At 37.8% G+C, this 22,348-nt stretch overlaps 1 protein-coding gene across 2 annotated transcripts in view; it reads right to left on the reverse strand.

The window, feature by feature from the left end:
• sh3pxd2b (SH3 and PX domains 2B) overlaps nt 1–22,348 on the reverse strand; it is a 44,558-nt gene that overhangs the window by 5,432 nt on the left and 16,778 nt on the right. Inside the window, exons 3-9 of one of the 2 annotated variants that reach the window (XM_065287605.2) lie at nt 13,825–13,900; nt 12,173–12,249; nt 6,525–6,616; nt 5,805–5,830; nt 5,571–5,606; nt 3,505–3,639; nt 3,321–3,422 (exon numbers count right to left, since the gene is read on the reverse strand). In XM_065287605.2, coding sequence (XP_065143677.1) covers nt 3,321–3,422; nt 3,505–3,639; nt 5,571–5,606; nt 5,805–5,830; nt 6,525–6,616; nt 12,173–12,249; nt 13,825–13,900 — 544 coding nt within the window. The remainder of the gene's footprint in view (nt 1–3,320; nt 3,423–3,504; nt 3,640–5,570; nt 5,607–5,804; nt 5,831–6,524; nt 6,617–12,172; nt 12,250–13,824; nt 13,901–22,348) is intronic. The other variant, XM_065287606.2, reaches the window with a different exon arrangement.

Genomic DNA, 22,348 nt, shown 5'->3' on the forward strand with positions numbered 1-22,348 from the left:
CCTAGAGTTAAACATTTGATTCTTACTGTTTTGGAATCCATTCAGCTGGTCTAGCGCTAGCACTTTTAGCATAGCTTAGCACAATCCATTGAATGTGATTAGACCATTAGCATTGCGCTAATAAATAACCAAAGACTTTCAATATTTTTCAATATTCTTACTTAAAACTTGACTCTTCTGTAGTTACATCGTGCAGTAAGACCGATGAAAAATTCTAGGTTGCAATATGGCTAGGAACTATACTCTCATTCTGGTGTAATAATCAAGGACTTTTCTGATGTAACATGGCCGCAGTAGGCATAGTGATATTATGCGCTGGCCGAAAATAGTCCCCTTGGTTAATTTCAAATTTTTCTGCCTTTTTCTGCCAAGTCCTTGATTATTACGCCAGAATGAGAGTATAGTTCCCGATTTCCCAGGATCTTAAAGTCGCCATGAAACGCAAGTAGCGAATTTCTTTTTTTCCTTGTGGTGATGTATATCCGAGTGAAACCGGCTTCTGAAATTAAATAAGGCAGAGCTAGACTTGAATCTGAAGATCTCATTGGATTGTTTGAAGTTGGTCGTGTTGCTATTGTAATTGCTAATCGCTGCGATCCTCTCCAGGACCCCACCCACCTGCCATACCATGTGACCGGAAGAGAGATCGTTTTCAGGAGAGGAGGAGATTTACATTTTTGATTAAATATTATGAGGGTATATGATTTTTTAAAAATAATAAAAATCACAAATAAGTAATTTGTAAAAATACCACAATATTCAGCGTTCCTCCACCTTTCCCACATCTTCCCAGTTACAATACCCCCAAATTCAAGGACTAAATGTGGGGACACATTTCAAGTGAGAGCAAGGTTACATCGTGTTACCTTTTAAGATACATTGTTACAGTTCCCTTTTGAGGGACCTTGCGCTGCGTCAGTGCGGTGACACTTTGTGGACGCCTCCAGGGGTAAGTGCGTCTGAATGTGTATATCAAATTCAACCACTGGTGAGGCTAAACGACAAAGACAGGGTGACGCGGGAGCCAGGAAGTATATCGCTATGTGAAATATTGCCAAAGACGGCGTTACAGGGACGCAGGAAGTATGGCAAGGGAGATGCAGCGTCTCGTTCCCTTTCTCAGGGAACAACAGTTACATACGTAACCTGAGACGTTTTTATGTGTCAAATACAACTATGCAAAAAGCATTTTGGTATGAATCAACATTCACATACAGAAGATATAAACATTTAATGTTAATGTTAATTTAATCTAAAATTAAACCTTTTTAACGTTGAAACATTTTGAGCTAGTCATGCACGCTTTTATTTCTTCCCGTCTGGACTACTGCAATTCACTTTATACCGGAATATCCCAAAATGCACTTTCGCGCCTGCAGTTAGTCCAGAACTCTGCGGCCAGACTTTTAACAGGAACCAAAAGGCGCGAACACATCACCACCATCCTCGCCTCATTGCACTGGCTTCCTGTTCGATTCCAAATCGATTTTAAGATTTTATTGTTTGTTTTTAAAGCGCTGAGTGGACTGGCCCCTCAGTACATCACTGACCTCATCCAAATTTATACACCGGCGCGTTCACTGAGGTCAAATGGCCAGTTCCAGCTTGTGGTTCCTAAATCCAGACTCAAATCCAGGGGGGACCGGGCCTTCTCTGTAGTTGGCCCAAGACTGTGGAATGCTCTGCCACCTCTGGTCCGTGCGGCCCCCACAGTTGAATGTTTTAAGTATTATTATCCTACACTACACAGGGAATAATATGGATTTCTTTCAATGACCTGTCTCTATGCATGTATATTTTCAAAAACTTCCCAGGGCCTAGAATTTTTTTCCACAGATTCACAAACTTTCAAGGAGTTAGAGGAGCTGTGGGAACCCTGAATATTCCATAACAAATAAATTTTTTTTTATTTTATTTTCAATTTGCAACTTTAAAGCTCGTAGATCTGCGCACATGCACAGTTTTCAAATACAGTGCTTTAATTCGTTTAATACATATTATAATAACAGGGAACTATGCTTCTAACCACAGGTGAAGAGCTGTCGTTCCACCACACAAGTTTGTGATGCAGCTTGCGAATGTTCGTTTAAACTATGGTTTCGGGAAGCACCAAATCGTTGAACATTATCTGTGACGACAAAATTTACGACAGTAGTTGGCTAACAATGCTGTTGGGAAACGCACCCCTGTTTGAGCTTGACTTGCCATGACTTGACTTAAAGCCGTTAAGAAATTATTTCTCCACATTTGCTACAAATAAACTACTCAAATCAATATTTTTCATCCTATGATGCCATGTTACAGCTGTGTAATAAACATGATCATGCACAGCCAGCCGGTTGTTATTCTGCTCCTTGTGTCAGGATCATAACCCTATCAGGATTAATCTGGCAAAACAAACGGCTGGCTGTACATTATCCCTGATGTATATAATGCAAAAGAGTCATGCTATTGTCGTCATGCATACAGCAGATCAAACGTGCGGGGTGAGTAAAGATCACAGTCATGAAACAGAGCGTCCTCTCCACCTCGACTGAAGCCCGTTGTAAACAGATCTCCTAAAGTACGTCTGCGAGTGACGCGTCTCGGCAGTGACCAGAATCTCCGGCACACTCCAGCGGAGAGCAAGCAGACACACATGTGTGAAAATAATCTTCAGGTCTATTTACAATGAATATCTAATGTAGTATACCATACATCACAAACACACAAAGTGCCTATGACAATGTGAATGTGAGTGAGGTGGGAAAACTTCACCTAATACGGAAATCAAACCTTTTGACTGCTGTTACAAACGTTACCACATTAAAGTTTCTTGAAAGATAAAGTGTGTCTACTCTGTGCAGCACCAAAAAGAGCCCATTGTAAATGATTTCAACAATTTATGAAGATAACACATATAATACACTTGCCGGTCCAGCACAATAATAGTGCCAGTTTTCAACACATTGCTGCTGTATGTGATGTGATTTTTCATGTGTTATTATTAGGGTTGCCAAAGGGGCGGAAAGTTTCCGGTAAATATCCATGGGAACTTAATCAGGGGATTTTTTTAATCTGGGGTGTTTTTTATATGTACAGTAAAAGTGATGCTTGCATTAAGCAAACACTGCCCTTATCTGTCACTGGTCAGTCAAACAGGTAAGCACTGGTTTAACCTGAGGTTGACATTATGGGCTGTTTAAATAAACCAACAGAACAATGTATGTTTACACTTGTTAAGGAAATGGCTAAACAAGTATAAATGAATACATCAGCACGTTTTTATATATTTGATGTGATGAAGGTGAAAGAGGTTTGATGAAGAGCTGGATATTTACCTTCCTCCGCAGGCATTGAGAACTCATCGGGGTCATCTTGAGCTTCCAGACATGTGGCCGGTACCCAACCCTGAGCGTCCTCTGTACTTACAAACCACCAACCTGTGACGAAACCAACCATTCAATATGGCTTCAATATCAGTCTACAGGTCTAGAGTCAGTGAGCATTGTGTTGGGATCTTACCGGACTCGTTCTTCTCAATCACCTCCACCACCTGGCCCACATACAGGCTGATCTCAGAGCTTTCCTGTTTCTCATAGTCGGTGACAGCCACATACTGATCCAAGAGCAGCGGGTCAGCCGACGACGAGTCTCCTCCTGAAGGGACACAGTGGACATGTTACGTCCAATCACCACAGGACAAACCAGAAGACAATAATATGCATTATTCAGTCCGGCGCCATGATGATTTGATTTTGTGAGAGCGTGCGCTTCAAACCTATTGTTTTGTATTAGGATGCTGGTCATACAGCCATCAAAACACAGAAAATACATTGTTTTACAAATTTCCACAAGACAAAGAACCTCAGTAATCATGGATTGTTAAAATAAGAAGGGACATAGGACCGTATTTGAGATGAGAATAGCACATTGTGTAAATCATTTGTTTTGGATATTGTCCTGTTGACTAACTGCTAATTTCTAATAACATTTCTAAAGTTGGCTAATAAAAAGCATGCTTACATGGACACTGAAAATACTGCAGTTCCTGAAAATAGTCCCCTGGCAACACCATATGAACCCCCAAAGTTGTGTATAAATGTTATTTAGTTAGAAATGAGTCCTTTAAAAACTAAACAGAGAAATGTTTTAACATATTCCTGCCTTATGTTTTTTGTAATATGTATGAATTGGAGATTATATGTACTTAGTTAAAGGACTATATTAGTGTTTTAAAGAAAAATAGGGCTGTCAAAAGTTTAATTGCGATTAATCATATACAAAATAAAAGTTTTTTGCATAATGAATGTATGTGCACTGTGCGTAATTATTATATATATATATATATATATATATATATATATATATATATATATATATATATATATATATATATATATATATATATATATATATATATATATATATATAAATGTACATGTATATATATTTTATATTATTAATAAAAAATATACCTAAATATAATTTTTCAGAAATTCATACATGCCTGTGTGTATTTATCTATACATAATAGTGTATATATACACAGTACACACACACACACACACACACACACACACACACACAAACATAATTTCTGAGGTTCATTGTCCTGTGGAAATGTGTAAAACAATGTATTTTCTGTGTTTTGATGGCTGAATGACCAGCATCCTGATACAAAACAACAGGGACGTCCATCCATCACAGGCGATGGACTGAATAAGGTGATTGATCTGAAGAGATGAAAGGCCACAACACCGCTACAGTAAATCATCTTATTTATTATACTACAAAGCACATTAAATATTAGAAGCTAAACCGTAGTTGATGGTATAAATCACACCGATGCAGCACACGAGGATTAGTTTAGTGATCGCTAAGAAATCATTGAAGCGGCTTGTGCTCCAGCTGAACTCATATCTGCTGCTCACGTCTGTGAATGACTTCAATAGAGGACTATCATACATCATCATACACATATACTGTATGAAGGTCATATATGAGCCAAAAATTATTTATTATAATAATCTATGCAACTTAAAGGTAGAAATCACCCAAAAATATGGCTAACATTTCTGTCTGTGTCATAAAGATAAAAATAAAGTCCTACGAATCAGAAATGAGAGTATTTTTATTTGCTGACTGACAGTGAAAATGCTGCTGAAATCTTTCACAGACAAAGCGATTATATCTAGTCAAAACACACAGACAGGTAAGACACTGAGGATGCAGAAATAATTCTGTGTTCTTCAAACAATGATGTGAACATTTAAATCACAAGGTTAAAGAGAGCTCAGTATATCTATATATAAAAATCCCTTTTTACTTTCACAATATCATGAACATGTTAAGACTCCTACATATTGATTTGCTCTCTTTTACCTTGTGAAATAATATTCCGATTTTTATAAGCACCATTATAATAATAATAAGAATAAGTTAATGATGATGAAATGCTAGATGAAAACGTCTTTGTCCTCCTGTAACCCACCACCAGCACCAGCACATGATCATCATGCACATCACACAGGACTCATATGAGCTTGACCACACCCAGAGCATTGCTAAAACAAAGTGTCTGTCACTACCTCTCTTAATGAAAGAAGTCGCTCGCTCCACAATGCCTGATGAAAATGAGAGCAGGAGGATGTCAATGTTTAGAGACGAGAGCAATGAGGGCATCCACGGCACACAGCTGATATTATACCTCACGTCTCATGAACACCAGAGGGCGCACAATGAACACTGTCGACTAAAGCTCTGATCATCATCTGCCTTTCATTACACTTTCATATAATGATCATCACCATGATCTGTCTTACCTGACTTCTTCTTTCCACTGGGTTCCCTGCAAACATAAAGTCGTACAGGTTAGATATCAGTTTACTGAATCTCTTCACCTCATGTTTTCTGATAAAAGTATCTGCTGCTCAATACTTTAATGTGAATACTTAAAAAGTGACCATTTCAGGACCATTTATGCTTTTAGGACACAGCAAAACACATGCTGTACATTACTGAAGCAATAAATGTCACATTTCATCATCTAACAGATTCAGTAACAGAGTCAAAACTGGATTGTGTCTGACAGGGTTCACATCATCCTCGTGTGTTACTGATATACTGAAGGCTTTAGCTGATAAAATCATTTATAATCTCTGTCAGGATAATGGACCACAAACATCATCATCATCATCATCTGCTTTGGCTCGTATATGAGCCCGCCGTCTCCCTCCTTATATATTCCTTATGACAATAATAATAAATAGCAAAGATTGTTTTTGTCAGGATGTAAAAGCTAATGGTGAGCTATGGTTGTATTTAGCAGTGATGAATTTAAAGGTCAGATGGACACAAGAGTGCCAACTCAAGCACGCCTGTGCAAATAAACAGATGGTTCACAGAGGGTGAACGGTCGGTTTTATATAAACCCAAAAACAAGTAGCCTTTACACTTCTGAGACAAACTCTTGTCTTAATACAACCAAATACTGCGAAGATAAACCACTCATTCAGAGATGAATCATCAGTTTCTACACATACTCTTTGGGTGGATTCAGGTCTTCGGGACGGGTCTCAAAAAACACACGGACCTCCTCACACTGGGAAATGTAGACCGGCAGCTGGATCAGAGCCTGACAGAGACATAAACACACTTTCAAAAATTCAGAAATAAGAGCTGTCAGTATAAAACTTTCATGAATCATTTACAATTTACAAATACTGTACACTGAATATAATGAATGTCTTAAGGGTCGTTTACATTTTCACAATAACTATAATTATACCGGACAATAACAATATTCTATTAACTAATAATATATATATTATACTAATATTGCTTTTGCAATTGCTTACATGTCATTGACTGTGTAAATATGCTGTTTTTGTTGCATTTACAGTGGCTATAACCAGCAGATGTCCTGTGTGTTTTGCATGAATCTAGTTTGTGTATCTATCATCTTATCTATTGATGTATTCAGTGTAGTAGATTAAAAATATTACATTAGTAGTCAATTTCACTGAAACTACATCAGCGCTGGACACCTGAGGTCATTTTATCTTATGGACGATGAGCTTCTGTACAGGGTCATTGGTCATTTCATAAATGGATGCACTTCAAATTGAAATAGATTTGATTGGTCAATGGTTTATTGTTCATGAGTTGGGAAAAATTGCTCCAAAAGTGATCCCAGCGATACATTTTCAGTATATTCATTTAGTAATACACGGATCTACGAATATGCAAATCCCTGCCTCTACTCAATCCATAGATATGAATATGCAAATTAGTAATAATGCAACTCCAAGCAGAGAGATGATTTCTGAATGCCTCCGCAAAAATTGACGTCGTCGGACAGACCGCGTTGTCATCGAAACGACTTTAGTATGTTTGCGGCAGACAGACGAAAGTGCGTTTCTGTATTATTTCTTAGAAAACAAAACCAAAGGTTTAAAAAAATAAGAACAAAACTCAAGCAAGCATTCTATGCATTTTGTTGTCAAGGTAAGTGCACGCACACAGACACACGTCTGTTTTGGTGGGACATTCCATATAATACGTAATTAACAGCGGTTCACTTCCGCGATTTGGTACGATTGCACTCACATTAGCAGCGAACCGATCTGGAGTTCACATGAAACGAACCCCAGACCACCCTTTTTAAGCGGACTCGAGTACGTTTCGCGGGTGCGCACCCGAGTTCGGAAGACAGCGTTCACATCATCCAAATGTACCGAACTCTGATGTCAATCGAACCCGGGTGCGCACCAAAAGTGCTAATGTGAAAACGCCCTGAGACTCTTTATTGTCACTCAAATATAGACGGTTTCAGCAGTAACAACATAAACAAGCGGCTGTCGTGGTCCGCACGTAACTTCCGGTAAACTCCACTAAGAATAAATAACAACAAAGTTCTTTAAACGTAGTTTATTTATATAACAAGCAAAATAAACAACACATAGATTACCTAGGAAACCAAAACATTTGTTATTTTCGACAAGGTATTTGTTCAAGAGATCAGTTTAGCACTTAACTAGTCAGACCATAAAAAAAAAAACGGAAGTAAGATCCAGACGTGTATTGCGTCAGCGCACGTGTGTCCGATAAAACTGTCTATACATATTAAAGAAATCTACACATTGTCACTGATTCAAATAGAAGTCTTAACTTTATGCAGATGTGGTGAAAGTGAAAACAGAAACAGTCATGTGATACAGCGAGAGTCCAGCGACCTGATGACCTGCAGTCAGTCGTTTTATTGCTATTATGTCATCAGGAGGCGTTCCTAATTCTGGTTGTCATAGTAACGATTGTGAACATCACTACCGCTGTCCATTGCACCAGCTGATGAAAAAACAAACCATGCGACTGACTTCACCCTCATTGGTAGTAGCGCTGGAAAGTCACTCATCATTTGCATAATTGGACTTTTCTCTCTGGACACGCCCACTATCCGTCACCAACGGTAACAGTCACTCACACACGCAATATGAACGTATGACGACTTTAAATATGTGCTGATTGGACAAAGAGGTGTTTAGAGGTGTCCGCCTTAAAACTGAAAGGGGTCATAACAAGAGCATCTGCTGGTCTAGACTTTGTGGCGTGTCCTGCATAGTCAGGAGATTTTCAGCTGATCGAGCGCTTGAATCATTAAGAAATAAAAAACAGACGTAAGGATCTGTCAAGTGCAGCTTTGTTTATGGTTTGTATGTCCACAGTTTGATGGCTACAGACTACTGACACCTGCTGGTACAGAAGCGTTTTTTTACTCTTGTGCAGGCGTGCTGATTGGCTGTTAGCTAAAGTCTTTGTGGTGTGTCCAAGCTGAAATGTTTGGAGCGGACACGGGTGACATGAGGTGACACCACAGGCTGTTTGGTGCATCGTGGCCTTTAATCACTCAAATGTGTTTTTCTCTGTCAGCTGACACAGAATGTTCCCTCTCTTACTCTTGTTTATTTTGGCAGAGGAGCATTCATACTAATAAAGCTGAGTGCTTACTTCATGTCCTTCAGAAGGAGGTCATAGCACTGAATTATAATGGAGGAGGTCTTACTGCTCAAGGTGCCTTTAAAATAGCAGCATTGCAGTGTAGGGCCAATTATTCACATTTAGTTTTGACTCATCAACAGACACGTCACTGACCTGCACTCTGAAATGAGTGTTTTTATTCATGCTTGTTTTGTTAAGACGAGACGAATGCTTTCCGTTCTAGCTTTTAGTATTGGATTTATGTAATGATGGATGGATATGGATCTTATTCACGGACACAACATGACGTCTGAGACACAGCAGCTGATCTCCTCACTCATTAGTATTCCCTGAAGACACGCAGGACAATTTCGGCTAATGCACTTTATTACTGCTCTCTACTGACCTCCATTACCTTGATTGTTTTATGTGTGTCTATGTAAGAGCGAGCGAACGAGCGAGCAGCAGACACACATACAGAGAGAGAAAAAGAGAGAGAAAGAGAGTTGGATGTATATCATCCACAGTGAGTAACGGCCTATGTACTTATTGAATACTACTTAGTATATTCTGCAAGCTATTTTTAGAAAAAATAAAAAATAAACACAAGCAAGTATTATACATAAATGTAACTAAAATACCTCCTCACCATTTTAATAGGAAGTCATTATGGTGATGCCCAGCTAGAAAATATAATTATGGGTTTACATGCAAGGATGTGCAAGATATATCTTTTGCAATAATATTGTTGTTGTTGTTTTCACAATGTGCAAAGTATATAATTGAATAAAAAAACAGCCTTCAGTGCCCACAGTGCATGTGCAGTCAGAGCGTGATGTAGCTGCACATTTGGTTGCATTGTATGTATAGCTTGTAAAACTCAAGGTCATAATAATTTTTTATACTTTAACCGATAAAATGCTGTATTTGATGAAAGTTTGCATTTTCTGACTTACAATGGTATTTGGGTCAATGACGTGACGTTAATAAGCCTACTTTGTGTCCGTATGGTTCAATTAAATGTAAAAGGGTTAAAGTTTTAAAATAAATTTGCAGATTACTTGCATACATTCTCTTTTTTGAGGACCAATATTTCTGGTTTTATTTCATTTTGAAAGAATATTTGGGGGAAAATTGAAAAATGTCAATGTGATGTAACCGGTCTGTGTCAATTGGTATAAATAGTATTTTAAGTATATTAAAATGAAATATAAATATATTCATAAAAAATGTGGAATAAAATATAATATTTTAGTTAATTTTAACAAAATTTTTACATCATTTGTCAAAGATTATTTAGAAAACAGAGCTGTTTTCAGCATATGTCAAGAAAAATATTACAAAAACGCATTAAACTTTACATTTAGAAATAACTAATAAAATGATATTTTAAAAAGGTTTTTTTATTATTATTATGCTTACATGCCATCAAGGTGGATAAAATATTTAATATATCTCATTCTTTGGCACAATTGACGGTTACACCATTTGACATTTTCAGGTGCATTCAGTCTTAACTTTCACAAAAATGGTGCAAATGTAATTTTTATTGCATAAAGTTAACATAAATACACTAAGTGCTTGATATAAACCTGATGCATGCTTTTAAAACAAATTTTTCTCATCTTGCCAAACCTTTTTTGTCACTGACCCATTTTTTCTTTGAGTATGCTACTGTTTAGTACTGTTTACTTACGTTTTCAATTATAAAGACCTTTTTGTTTGATTAATAACACCAACATTAACCTTAATCATATTAATATGTTGTAGGAGGGAGCTTGAATAATATAAGACTTTTACAAACTCATTTTTGAAGGATTCAAAATGTTGTCTGTTATCGTTATTTGCAAATTCGTAGATATTATCCAGATATGTTTTTTTCCCAATATCGCCCTATTTAAGGGTGATTTATAGTCGTGCGTAGGTTGTACGGCGTAGCTTCGGCGTAGGCTATCCGTAGCCTGTGCGTAGCTCTGCGTAGCCTGACGCGCACCTCACAAAATTTCTAACAGCGCGTCGGCTCTACGCGGACCGTAAGCGCTGTGATTGGTCCACCAGAACCCCTCCCGTCAGGTAAAAAAACTGCGTCATAGGTATTTCTGTTTGAGACGGTGAAAACAAAGATGAGCCAAGTTGGGGAGTGATTTAACTCAAACTGAAACATAAGTCGCTCTTTATTTACTTCCATCATTGCTGGACTTCTCAAATTATACACAACAAGTTGCTATTTCTTCTTCGTTTGTGGGTTTACTTGCTTAGCTTCTTCTTCTGTGACGACTTCTGCTGCTACTGTGGTTACACGCGTGATTACTGCCAACCAGCGGTTTTGCGTGTGTTTGCACGTCGACGCGGAAGGCGACGCACAAGTATAAATGAAAACCGACGCGGAACCTACGCCGTCGCTGCTACGCCGTAGGACCTACGCACGACTATAAATCGCCCTTTACGTTCACCTGACAGATCAGATTTTTTTTCTTAAAGTATTTTTGATCTTTAACCCCAGACTCTAGCACATGAAGAGCGCAGTCACTATAGTATTACTGATGTGAGTTTATGAAAGACAACAAGCTGCTGATGTCAGTTTCACTCGTTGTACATCTGAGGAGTGTGATGTGATGAACGACTGCAACCTCAATGACTTGTCATTTTTGGATTAAAATCCTCACAGAAAGTTCTCAGATCATTCACGCCCACTCACACATGTACAAAATACTTCAAGCTACTTTTTTTAAAAAGTGGTTTTCTAGAGAAACATGCCTTTAAAGAGTCAACATACGCCTTGATGTGCTGACACAAGCTAACTCAGCACAGCTTCAAACCCCTGCCCTAAAACACACACGACACTGCCAAACTATAAATGCACATTTCAGGCCTCACAGAGAAAAACCTTCACAAAATTAACGCGGATGAACAAGTTTAGGGAAAATCCAAGTTCAGCTGTTACTTATGAGAGTTTGTTTATGTGAGCATTTATAAGGCATTCATACTGTATCTCATCTGAGACTAAGACATTACACAAGGTCTTACATGAGACACAAGGACCAGTGTCATCTGATGTTTGACATGAATGAGACTGAAGAGGAAAGGTTTTTCTATAGATACCGTAAAGCTTCAGAGAGCACTTCAAATATAAAAGGTGTTTATGTTTTGTTTGTTTCATCCATGTTGAGCTCTTGGTCTTCCACACAGAAGAAGATGAGATGATGAGACTTACCCCGCAGTACTCATTGATGGGTTTCAGGCGTTTCATAGCCACATCTCTAATGTGACTTCTTCTGAACAGAATCTTGCCTGTATAGAAATGAAATGAAATGATTATTATAAACATACGTCACCTCCTTCAGTTCATCAGCACTCTCTCAGTGTTATTCAACGGAAGTTTGGGAAAGTTTTGGGAATGTCCCTTCGTCTTTAAATCGCATGTCAAAGGACCACAAGCATGACATTTAGCAAACATTGGTAAGTGCGTGTGGGCCTTACACAAAACAAACGGCATTTATAATGATTCATATCCTGCTGCTTGCTGACCATACAGTCCAGTATATTGTAGCTGGTCCAGTTGTAAAGTAAAGTAAAACAACTTATATACACATAACCCAGATAAAGCTCTATACATTATTACATTTGATGCAAAGTAACTTCAAGTAAATGAGTTTGTGTTAAATCTACGCCTCTGGCACTGCTAGCACCATGCGTGGATCTACAGCAGGTGTGTCCAGACTTTTTTGTGTGCTGATCTACTTTTAAAATGATAAAGCCGACAAGATCTACCTGCTAAAAACACAGTTAATTTTTTTTATAACACTTTTAATGCTTGTAGGACTATACTGCATTATATCTCTTGAATGTAGGGCTGTCACCATAACTCGTATCTCACATCTGCTACTTCCATGGGACGCTTTATATTTGCACTGCGTATTGACTGATTAACAGATAAGTAGACGATCTTTAGATGGATTTGTAATTCTGAATGTGATGAAAAGGTTGAACTTTGCATATAGTTCACTCTCCACTGAAAGACAACATTACACATCTGAATAACTCCGTTAAAATCAATGCCAAAGTATGGTACTAGTCATTTATTAGGGTGAAGGTTTTCAGGATCAAACAGACAGGACTGCTGACTAATACATGAGGAATGACTGCTGTGTTCACTACAACGCTTTCTGTATAGTGTGTTGAGTTATTCAATGGTTGTAAAATTCATTTATTTCACTCTCATGCCATCCCTTTCTTTAACTGAACACAATCAATCAAAGTTAGTTTAAATAACAGCTGGCTTTGTAATGCCATTAAATGATCTCCAACTTGCTGAAGCTTCAAAAAGCACATCCAACCATCCATCAACATTAAAATAATCCATAAAACTTCAGTAGATTTATATATGAAGTGAAACGAGAGGTTTGTGTAAGGAAGATCCCAAGAAACTAAATAAATGTGGTGGTGTATATTCATGGAAATTGTCTTCAGTGTAAGTCTATTGGTTGCAACCAGTGTTTTTTTTTTTTGTTTTTTTTGCTATACTCACAATAGAGTATAGCATCAGAGATTGTGATTTTATCAGAGCTGACCATTACCAAAAGACAGATAGTTTTGTATGTATGATGGATGTTTGTGCAGTATGGAGCATCATCAAGTTAAAGATGGCATTACAAAGCCAACTGTTATAAAAAAAAAAGAAAAGAAGTCATACATCTGTGGTGGCATGAGAATTTTCATTTATTCAGTGACGACGACTTCTATTTGTCAGAAAGTGTTTTTCTAGCAGAAAACTGCTGATGAGCAGCTGAGATCAGCATGTGTTTGCATAGACCTCCATAGACTTTAATGTCTATATGCAGAGAACTGTTGGGAAATGATGTTTACCTGGTAAAAAGGGAATGATCCTGCGCTTTGGGTCCTTCTGTCCTCCCTCCACGGGGAATTTATCCAGAAGCTCCATCTAGAAAACAAAAGTCAACATGATCTTTATTTACTGTAATGTCGAGCATTTCCAAATGAAACTAAATATATAATGAAGAGATGAATACAGAAGGCACAGTGAAGAGATGTAATGATGGTGTAATATTTGGTGGTTTTGTCAGAATGTGTTCAGAAATGAATATGAGATTACAGCAGATGGTTTAGGATCAATTATGTCATGCAAGCCTGTAGGGGTGGGCGATATACTGGTATGAAAGTGATTATTCTCCATAATATGGATTCTACAATACCATTGATACTGTTACATATTCATGAATTATATTTTTGCATTTATATTGTTTGCTTAATTTGGTCCTCCTCTAACACTAACTAAATTTACAAACCACTGCCAATCATCTCTTATGTCACCATGTACAGATTAACTGAGTGCACATGAAACAACCCGGTCATGGCTATATTTATTCCATTTCTTTTTTGTGGGCACAATGTGCCGACCCACCCCCTGCAAAATGCCACCCTGAGCATATGCCCATGTGAGAAAACAATTTGTATGAGTGTATCTTTTTAGTAATTTTGCCGAGTGTGAATATGATGTTAAAGTGGACTAGGAGGAAAATACAGAAGCACAATGTTCACTTTGAATTCAAAATTCAAATACATCTTTAAAAAAGCATCACTTATTTTCTGTATATGTTTATGTGTTGATTCAATTTTATGAAAAGTTGATGTTTTAAAGACACAAGGTTTAAATCCGATAGGGACAATATGCATTATATTCATAACAAGATGAGTCCGCTCATCCACACAGTGGTTACTTTTTGAGGAAAAAATGGGAAAATAAAAAAATGTTATGTCTATGACCAATCCCTCACTTTTTCTAGTTATATAAGGTAAAAAATACATATTTTGACAGAAATTTCACCAAGGTTTACTACAATGTGATTCCAAAATGTTTTTCTCATATGGCAATATACTGTAATACCAATGAATAGCTGGAGAGTGTAAAATACCTTGATATGAATTTTAGCTCATATCGCCCACCCCTCAAACTTGGTATTTCAGTCCAATCAAAAAATCACAGCTTGCACGTCTTGTAAAACTGGCCATGAAAATTATTGGTGTGAGAGAATATAAATCACTTTAATCTATTTATAAGTTGTTGGTTTTTATAGGGGACATATCATGAAAATCTGACTTTCTGGGCCCTATTTTAACGATCTGAAACGCAAGTGCGAAGCGCAACGCGCAAGTGAGTTTGTGGGCGGATCTTGGGCGCTGTTGCTATTTTCCCGGCGGGAGAAATAACTCTTGCGCCGGGCGTAAATCAATAAGGGGTTGGTCTGAAGTAGGTTCATTATTCATAGGTGTGGTTTGGGCGTAACGTCAAATAAACCAATCAGAACGCTATCCAACATTCCCTTTAAACGCAAGAGCGCAAGTTCCATGGCGGGTTGCTATTATTATGACGGATTTACCAGGCGCACGCCAGGAGCGGTTCACAGCCGAGGAGACCGACGTTCTTGTAAATCCCAAGCTTGCCAGCATAAATCGGGCACGCCATGTAACGGGAGGTGGATCTGCCTACACATGACCTGACGCCAGCAGAGGACATCGCTGCGTCCACCCTCACCGCTGAAAGGGTTTGGGGGCTTTGAAATCGGACCCAAGAAACGCAAGCAAGGTCCAACCCTAAAGTATTCTTACAAATCAAGTTCATATACATTAAGGTTTCTTATGAAAACATTTTAATTATTATTTACATAAAATAAACGTAATACAGCCACACAACAAATATGAAAATATTTTAATCGTTATTTGCATGAGAATAAATAAAAACTATCACCACAATGCTCACCACTATGATTCCCCTTACCTCGTGTATTAATATTTTTAAGTGTAACAATTTATGATTTGCAAAAATAACTGTTGCATCTGTGTAGATTAGATGCAAAGTGTGTGCGCGTTGTGCAGGCTATACATTATAGTCAAGCATGCGCCCTTAAAATAGCATAATGAACCACGCGCAACGCGCCACTGACTTTAAACTTTTTTTTTCTGGTCAGTGGCGCAATTGTTTTTTGAAACTGCAAAATAGCATCAGGGATGGTTTGCGCCGGAACACGCCTCTTTTTTGCGCTGAACCGCCCAGGGAGCGCAAGTTCATTCCCTAGTTTGCCGACGTGCGTCTGTGACGGGAAAAACCCGCTGTGCGCCGGTGCAAAATAAGAAAGATACATGCGTCACTGACAAAGTCAATTGCGCTGGGTGCAAGATGGAGCCCTCTATGTTTAAGTGCTATAATTGTGTCCCCAGTGTTTGCAACCTAGAAAATGTGAAAAAGATCATGTAAAAAAGATAGTATAGTGGTTTTATATTAAATATTAAAGTATATTTTATATTATAAAGTTTTTGATTGACATTATATACATTTGAAATTATTCTCTGAAATATTATTATAATACATTCATATATAATTATCTATTTAAAATATATTTAAATTTAGGTAGTATGTTTAATTTTTTTAACTGTTTAATTTAGTAGTAATATTCTAATACTACAGAACACTAGATTTTAAAAGTTTACTTTATTAAATATTAGTGTTTTTCCTTCAGATGTTTAAGTTACAGACAGACTTTGATTTTGACACTTTGCTGTATAAGATGGACAACTGATTTCTAGAGCCTGCGCTTTTATTAGAGATGTTCCGATACCATTTTTCTCTTCCCGATACCGATTCCGATACCTGGGCTCAGGGTATCTGCCGATTACGAGTACCGATCCGATACCTGCGTGTGTATCTGTATAATATACAGCTGTACATACTACTAGCCCTGTATGAATGGATATAACTGTTTTATGGTGTGCTTCAGACTTGAAAGACATTTGACAGTAATATTGATTTTTCCTATGAGAAAATCAGCCACAAATCGAACACTGTAAACTGAAAGGGTATTTTAGTTTTAGGAATAATTGGAAAAAATCTGCGGAAATCTGCGGGATGGTTTTAAATTAAAGAATTTAAGCTATTAAATATTACAACATTTCATCTAAAATAATTACTTTTTAAAGGCTTACAATTAAAATGAATACACCAAACCAATGAGTCCTCTGAATTAAACTGGACCAACATGAACCAGATAATGTGCTTGTCAAGACAGAATTATAGTTTGTAGCCCAAAATGACATATATTATTGTTAAAATATATTATATATTATAATAAAAAAGCTTGTGTTAATACGTTCTCATTATGAATTAAGCACGTATGAAGATAATTTCAGAATTTTTACAACGCAATGTAAACTTTATATTAAGCATAACAAGAGCATCCATCTTGTAAACTGATTTGAAATGATGATGTGCTGACTGTCGCGTCACATAGACGACAGAGACAAGTAAGATCTGCGGTAAAACTCAGTGGTAAGTTTTATTTCATCTCATATATCAAACGGTTCATGCTCTTGTCATTAAAAACAATCAGAGCAAACAGCACACGCAGGGTTTATGTACTTGTCCATGCCGCTCACAAACGCGCTGGGCTATGTATGTTTGCTTATTGTCAATGACGGCACTGGTCTCAAACACGCTCAAGCGCGGGTATGTGTGCTTGTAAATCACGGGCATTAAATCTGCAGAGTTCTCCGCGGAAATCTGTGGGCGCGGATTCTGTTGAGACATGTCGATGTTTTATTAGTCTGAAATACTAACAAACAGCGAACATACGGCTGCATGCTTTCATTCCTTCGCCGCTCTAAGTAAACAATGGTTGCGTCACGCATGTGGTAACTTCCTGGTGTTCGCATTCAGAGCAGCGAAGAAGAAATGAGTTTCGCTTTGCATAACTACGTTTATTAAAAAATGGTATCGTATCGGTACATGGGGTCAAGTACTCGCCGATTCCGATGCCAGAATTTTTTGTGGTATCGGCCGTATTTCCGATACTGGTATCGGAATCGGAACAATTCTAGCTTTTATCAAAATAAACTTGTGAAATAAACTCTTAGAGCAGCTCTGGAGATTATGTTTACCTGCTCATATGTTAAATCCACGAGTGTCACACATGTAGTATGTTAAACTGTGAAACAACCCAAATTCTTAAAAAGATCTGGGTTGACCATCACTAGAACAAGCACGCAATCTCAATGAAAGAACTGCTTGCTTGCTAGGGGTGTGCCGGTTTCAGAATTGGTGATGACGGTTATGACGTGAGTCAAATGTGACGGTTCATAACATAACCGTCTGTGGGGGGCGTTTTGCTCGTTTAAATGTTTGTGGATTGACGCGAAAGTGTCATTTTACCATAAAATCATGAATGTGATGCCAAGTGTGTTTTTAACAGTAATGACTTTAAGCAATTTAACAGAAAGCAATGAAATATTTAAAAACACACTGTTGACAGAAGACTGCGCTGTCACTCTCTGCTCAGCATAAATGAATCCTTTCTCATCTATTTTGATAATCTTCAGAGAAACAGATTTAATTGTGTCTATATCTGTCATTACATGGACCAGAATGTGGGTTAAAAAGCGTCTTGAAGAGGTTTTTTCTCATAAATGCATGTAAAGTAAAGTAATATGAACTTGAGATTTTTATACTGTTACTGAACTGCACAGTATGCGCAGCAAACGCAGCCGACAATGGCCACGCGCGGCAAACGCTCTCCACATACAGTACGCGCTGTTCAGTGCTCACACTTGCGAAGTAAACCGGCGTTTGAATAAACAAGACACTGATTAGCTACTACGTTTATTTAAAATTAACAGCAAGACAAGCAGTGAATGTGCTTTCAGGAGAGTTAGTAGATTAGCATGGGAGGATTTGAACTTGAAAAGCGGAGTGTACTGACGTCTTTCCGCGGTTAAAACAACATTCCTTCTTATGGTCATTCATGTTTATTTGATGCTATAAATTAACTAGACGGAAGAGATGATTTGAAAGGTGAGACTTTGTTTAATATGTTTAATCTCAAAAGTAACCGAAAAGTAACCTGGTCTGTCCTGTATGTCAGCACGTTGTCAGTGTCTGCTCCGCTCTGTATTTTTCACTGCGTGAGAACATGGTGGGGCGTATAACACAGACTGTTAACAATTGTTTTAAATAGTATTTAAAAATTCTGTATAATTTTTTTTTTTTAATATTTTAATAACACGGTTTTGCCGGTTATAGAGTTCTAATGACGGTGTTCAACTATAACCGTCGGTCTCACGGTTATATAATGACCGTCACAGCCCTATTGCTTGCACTCAGCACTGTGCTGCCCCTCCCCCACTAACATAGCCTCAACACAGAGGGCTGCCCCTCCCCCACTCTGCCAGCAACACAATCACAACACAAAGCCTGTGAACACCTGTCTGTAAATAATGCTAAGAAAAAAAAAAAATTTTTTATGTTTTTATCCTCACATTGAAGACCCCAGTACATGTACAAAGTTTGGTTTCAATAAGTGAAAGCATTCCTGAGATATGAACTACTTCCTGTTTTGGCTTATTGGGCTGTGACGGGCAAACGCTTCGGAAATAACTTTTGTGAGGCTTGGTCCAAGGATAATGTATGTACATCTTCGTCAAGTTCGGACAAAATTTGTGACCTGTGAATCTTTTTTTTTGGTTTTCTGCTCAATCCAATATGGTGGAGGAACGACATGGATTGATGTCAGCTGCGTTCGAAAACTCTAAACTGCTGCCTTCCGAGGCAGCATTCCAAGGCAGGAAGGCATCAAGGCATGTCCAAATCCAATGTTAGGTTTACTTCCTGACTTTGGTTTACCTCCATCACCCTGTCCCACAATTCTATGCGTGTGTGTGTGCGCATGGGGAATGTGATTGGTCAAGCCTGGTCGAGTTAGAAATAATAAAATGGCGGTGTAATTTAGTGTAAATTAATGTATATTCTCACTTTTTACACCTTTTAATTGCATTTTTAGCATTTTGTAGGTTAATAGAAGCACTGGGGACCCAAGTATAGCACTTAAACATGGAAAAAGTCTTTAGTGACCCCTTTAAGACTTTAGTGCTTGTATCTTACTTGAGTAAAAGTTTGTACTTTTATAGTGTAATCTATTCAACAGATGATATAATCTCTTTCCTCTAGGTCAGTATGTGTGCTTTGATCTACACAGACTCACTGACATAGTGGAACATTTAATGCTCTAAAAGTCCCTTCATTTATTCTTTAATCCAGGATGAGCTATAGGTTATTTTCCCCGCTGGCAGTGTCGAACATTTTCCTCTCATCTGTACAGATTTTACGCTTTAATTACAGGCCTCATTACAAACCAAAACCAGCTGTAGACCAATGAAATCACACCTGTACTCTTCCAGACAGTGCATAGGTTCACATTTCACACATTCATTCACTAATGACAATAGCAGACTGAGTCAGCAGGAACGTTTTCCTAATTACCCATAATGCAAGAGAGAGACACTACTGAGACAGAAGTGTACCACACGTCACACAGGATAATTACGCGTCATGTGTACCATGAAACTGCATGATGTAATGTATGTAATGTGGATGTGCATGGGGAAATTATGCTGCTATCATCATCATCTACTGGAATAAACAAACTGATTAAGAGTAAAAGTGAAATCTCTAATAGAGCCTACGACTGGTACATCTGTCTTAAACATCACTAAAAAAAATGTGCTGTCACATGTGTTTCTCACAGTAATGACCGAGCTAAAGAGAGACAGTGACTGGAGCAGACACAGCTTTCACTGTGCTGCTATAATTCATCAAACTGAGGAACAATGGGTTCTCCTGTGACCCAATAACACATTAATGATAAACACCACACCTATAACACACAGCCCAATCTCACAAAAAACATGTCTAAGTTTTATGTCATCCAAATATCAAAATAATATGTGGCATAAAAAAATGAAAGAGAGGGAGGTAAGAGGTGAATATGGTTTGGATGAGCTGTGCTTGATGAGAAAAGCTGATTCACCAACATTAAAATGAAGGTGTTAAGAGTGTCACAGTCCAATGTGAGAGTCAGTGTGTCACAAAAATATATTACTTAGTTGTTAAAATTACAGTAATGAAAGACAATTATCATGCAAAATATGATTTATTTTCATGTTAAGTTGGAATATATAACCTAACCTGAACATGTAACCTTAAGATGTCTATAGGATTATCACAAAACATTACTTTATACATGTTTATAAAAAAAAAATTAATTATCCTCACAAATTTAATGCTAATGACTTTGTAAAATGTGTGCAAAGTTCAGTGTGTTTGTGAGATGTTAACAGGTCATAAAGGGACTTTTATTATGCATTAAAATAGTTTTGGTCGATGTGTATTTCTAAGAATTCTGTCCAGATGGTCTTTTTCTGATCTACTATCATATAATACAATGGGGCACGAAAGTGTTTAAACGCGGCTGAAAATGGCAGGCGGATGCCAACTGTGGGCGCTTGCCAGGGCTTTGGGTTGCTATGATACTTCTGTTCTGTTAAGGAGTCGTTGTACAATGTGCCAGTTGGTTGTTGTGGTATTTGTCCCGCCCTTCCAGCACTTTACTTGGACGTTTGAGTATAAAGTGACACTGATGAGTTAAGCGTTCTTCCCCAAGTTTATCTTTTTTCAACGCGCACTGAAAAAGACGCCAGCTTCTGGTGTTTTTGAAAAGCACTGCACTTCCATTGGAAACAATTGAAAACATACGCTGGCCGCTGGCGTAAACACCTTGGTGTACAAGCCCCCTAAGACGCAGATAACACACACATTGTCATTTTCTCAAACTTGTGACTTTCTTTTACAAAAGATAATCAATTTAAGAGACTATAACTTCTGATGAATCCAAACACATAATGAGCACATTTCTGAACAACACACAATACTTCAGAATACTTCTCATCTAAACCCAACACCATTAGCTTTGGAGACAAACATTAATCAATCACATGTATGGATTTCATTTAAGCATGGCTCCTTCAATACTGTTAAATATAAAATTATACTAACAAGGAAACACTTTTTATCCATCATCATCATCGTCTCACAGCCTTAGGCACAATGAACTTATACGTCTCCATTAACAGACCTCCCTCAACTGTTCAGAGGTTTTTCTTCATCATCATGAACTGACTGGGTTATTTTTTAGGAAGTGGTGAGGGTTTCTGACTATTGACATAAATTGTTTCAGCTGTACTGAGTATGTCTATTAATAGTGGGTGTGCAAATTTCTGCCCACTGTAGTACTCAGAGGTTTATTTAGCAGAATTTATTTCACTGAATCAGATGAAGTTATTTCTCATTTTTTAACCCCAGGTTAAGGAGCAATTCACATTTGTATTTTAGACACAGGGTTATTAAAGAAATTAACTTATGGTTATAAAACCCTGCCCTGACGTAGGGTTAGCACCACCTTTGTGGGGTTAACACCGTATTCCGGTGTCGAATGTGTACGGTGTGAAACGAAGTGGGGTTACGACTGTGATGACTCAATGCTTAACAACA

The sequence above is a fragment of the Paramisgurnus dabryanus genome, chromosome 18 (assembly GCF_030506205.2).
Source record: "Paramisgurnus dabryanus chromosome 18, PD_genome_1.1, whole genome shotgun sequence".
Classification (NCBI taxonomy): domain Eukaryota; kingdom Metazoa; phylum Chordata; class Actinopteri; order Cypriniformes; family Cobitidae; genus Paramisgurnus; species Paramisgurnus dabryanus.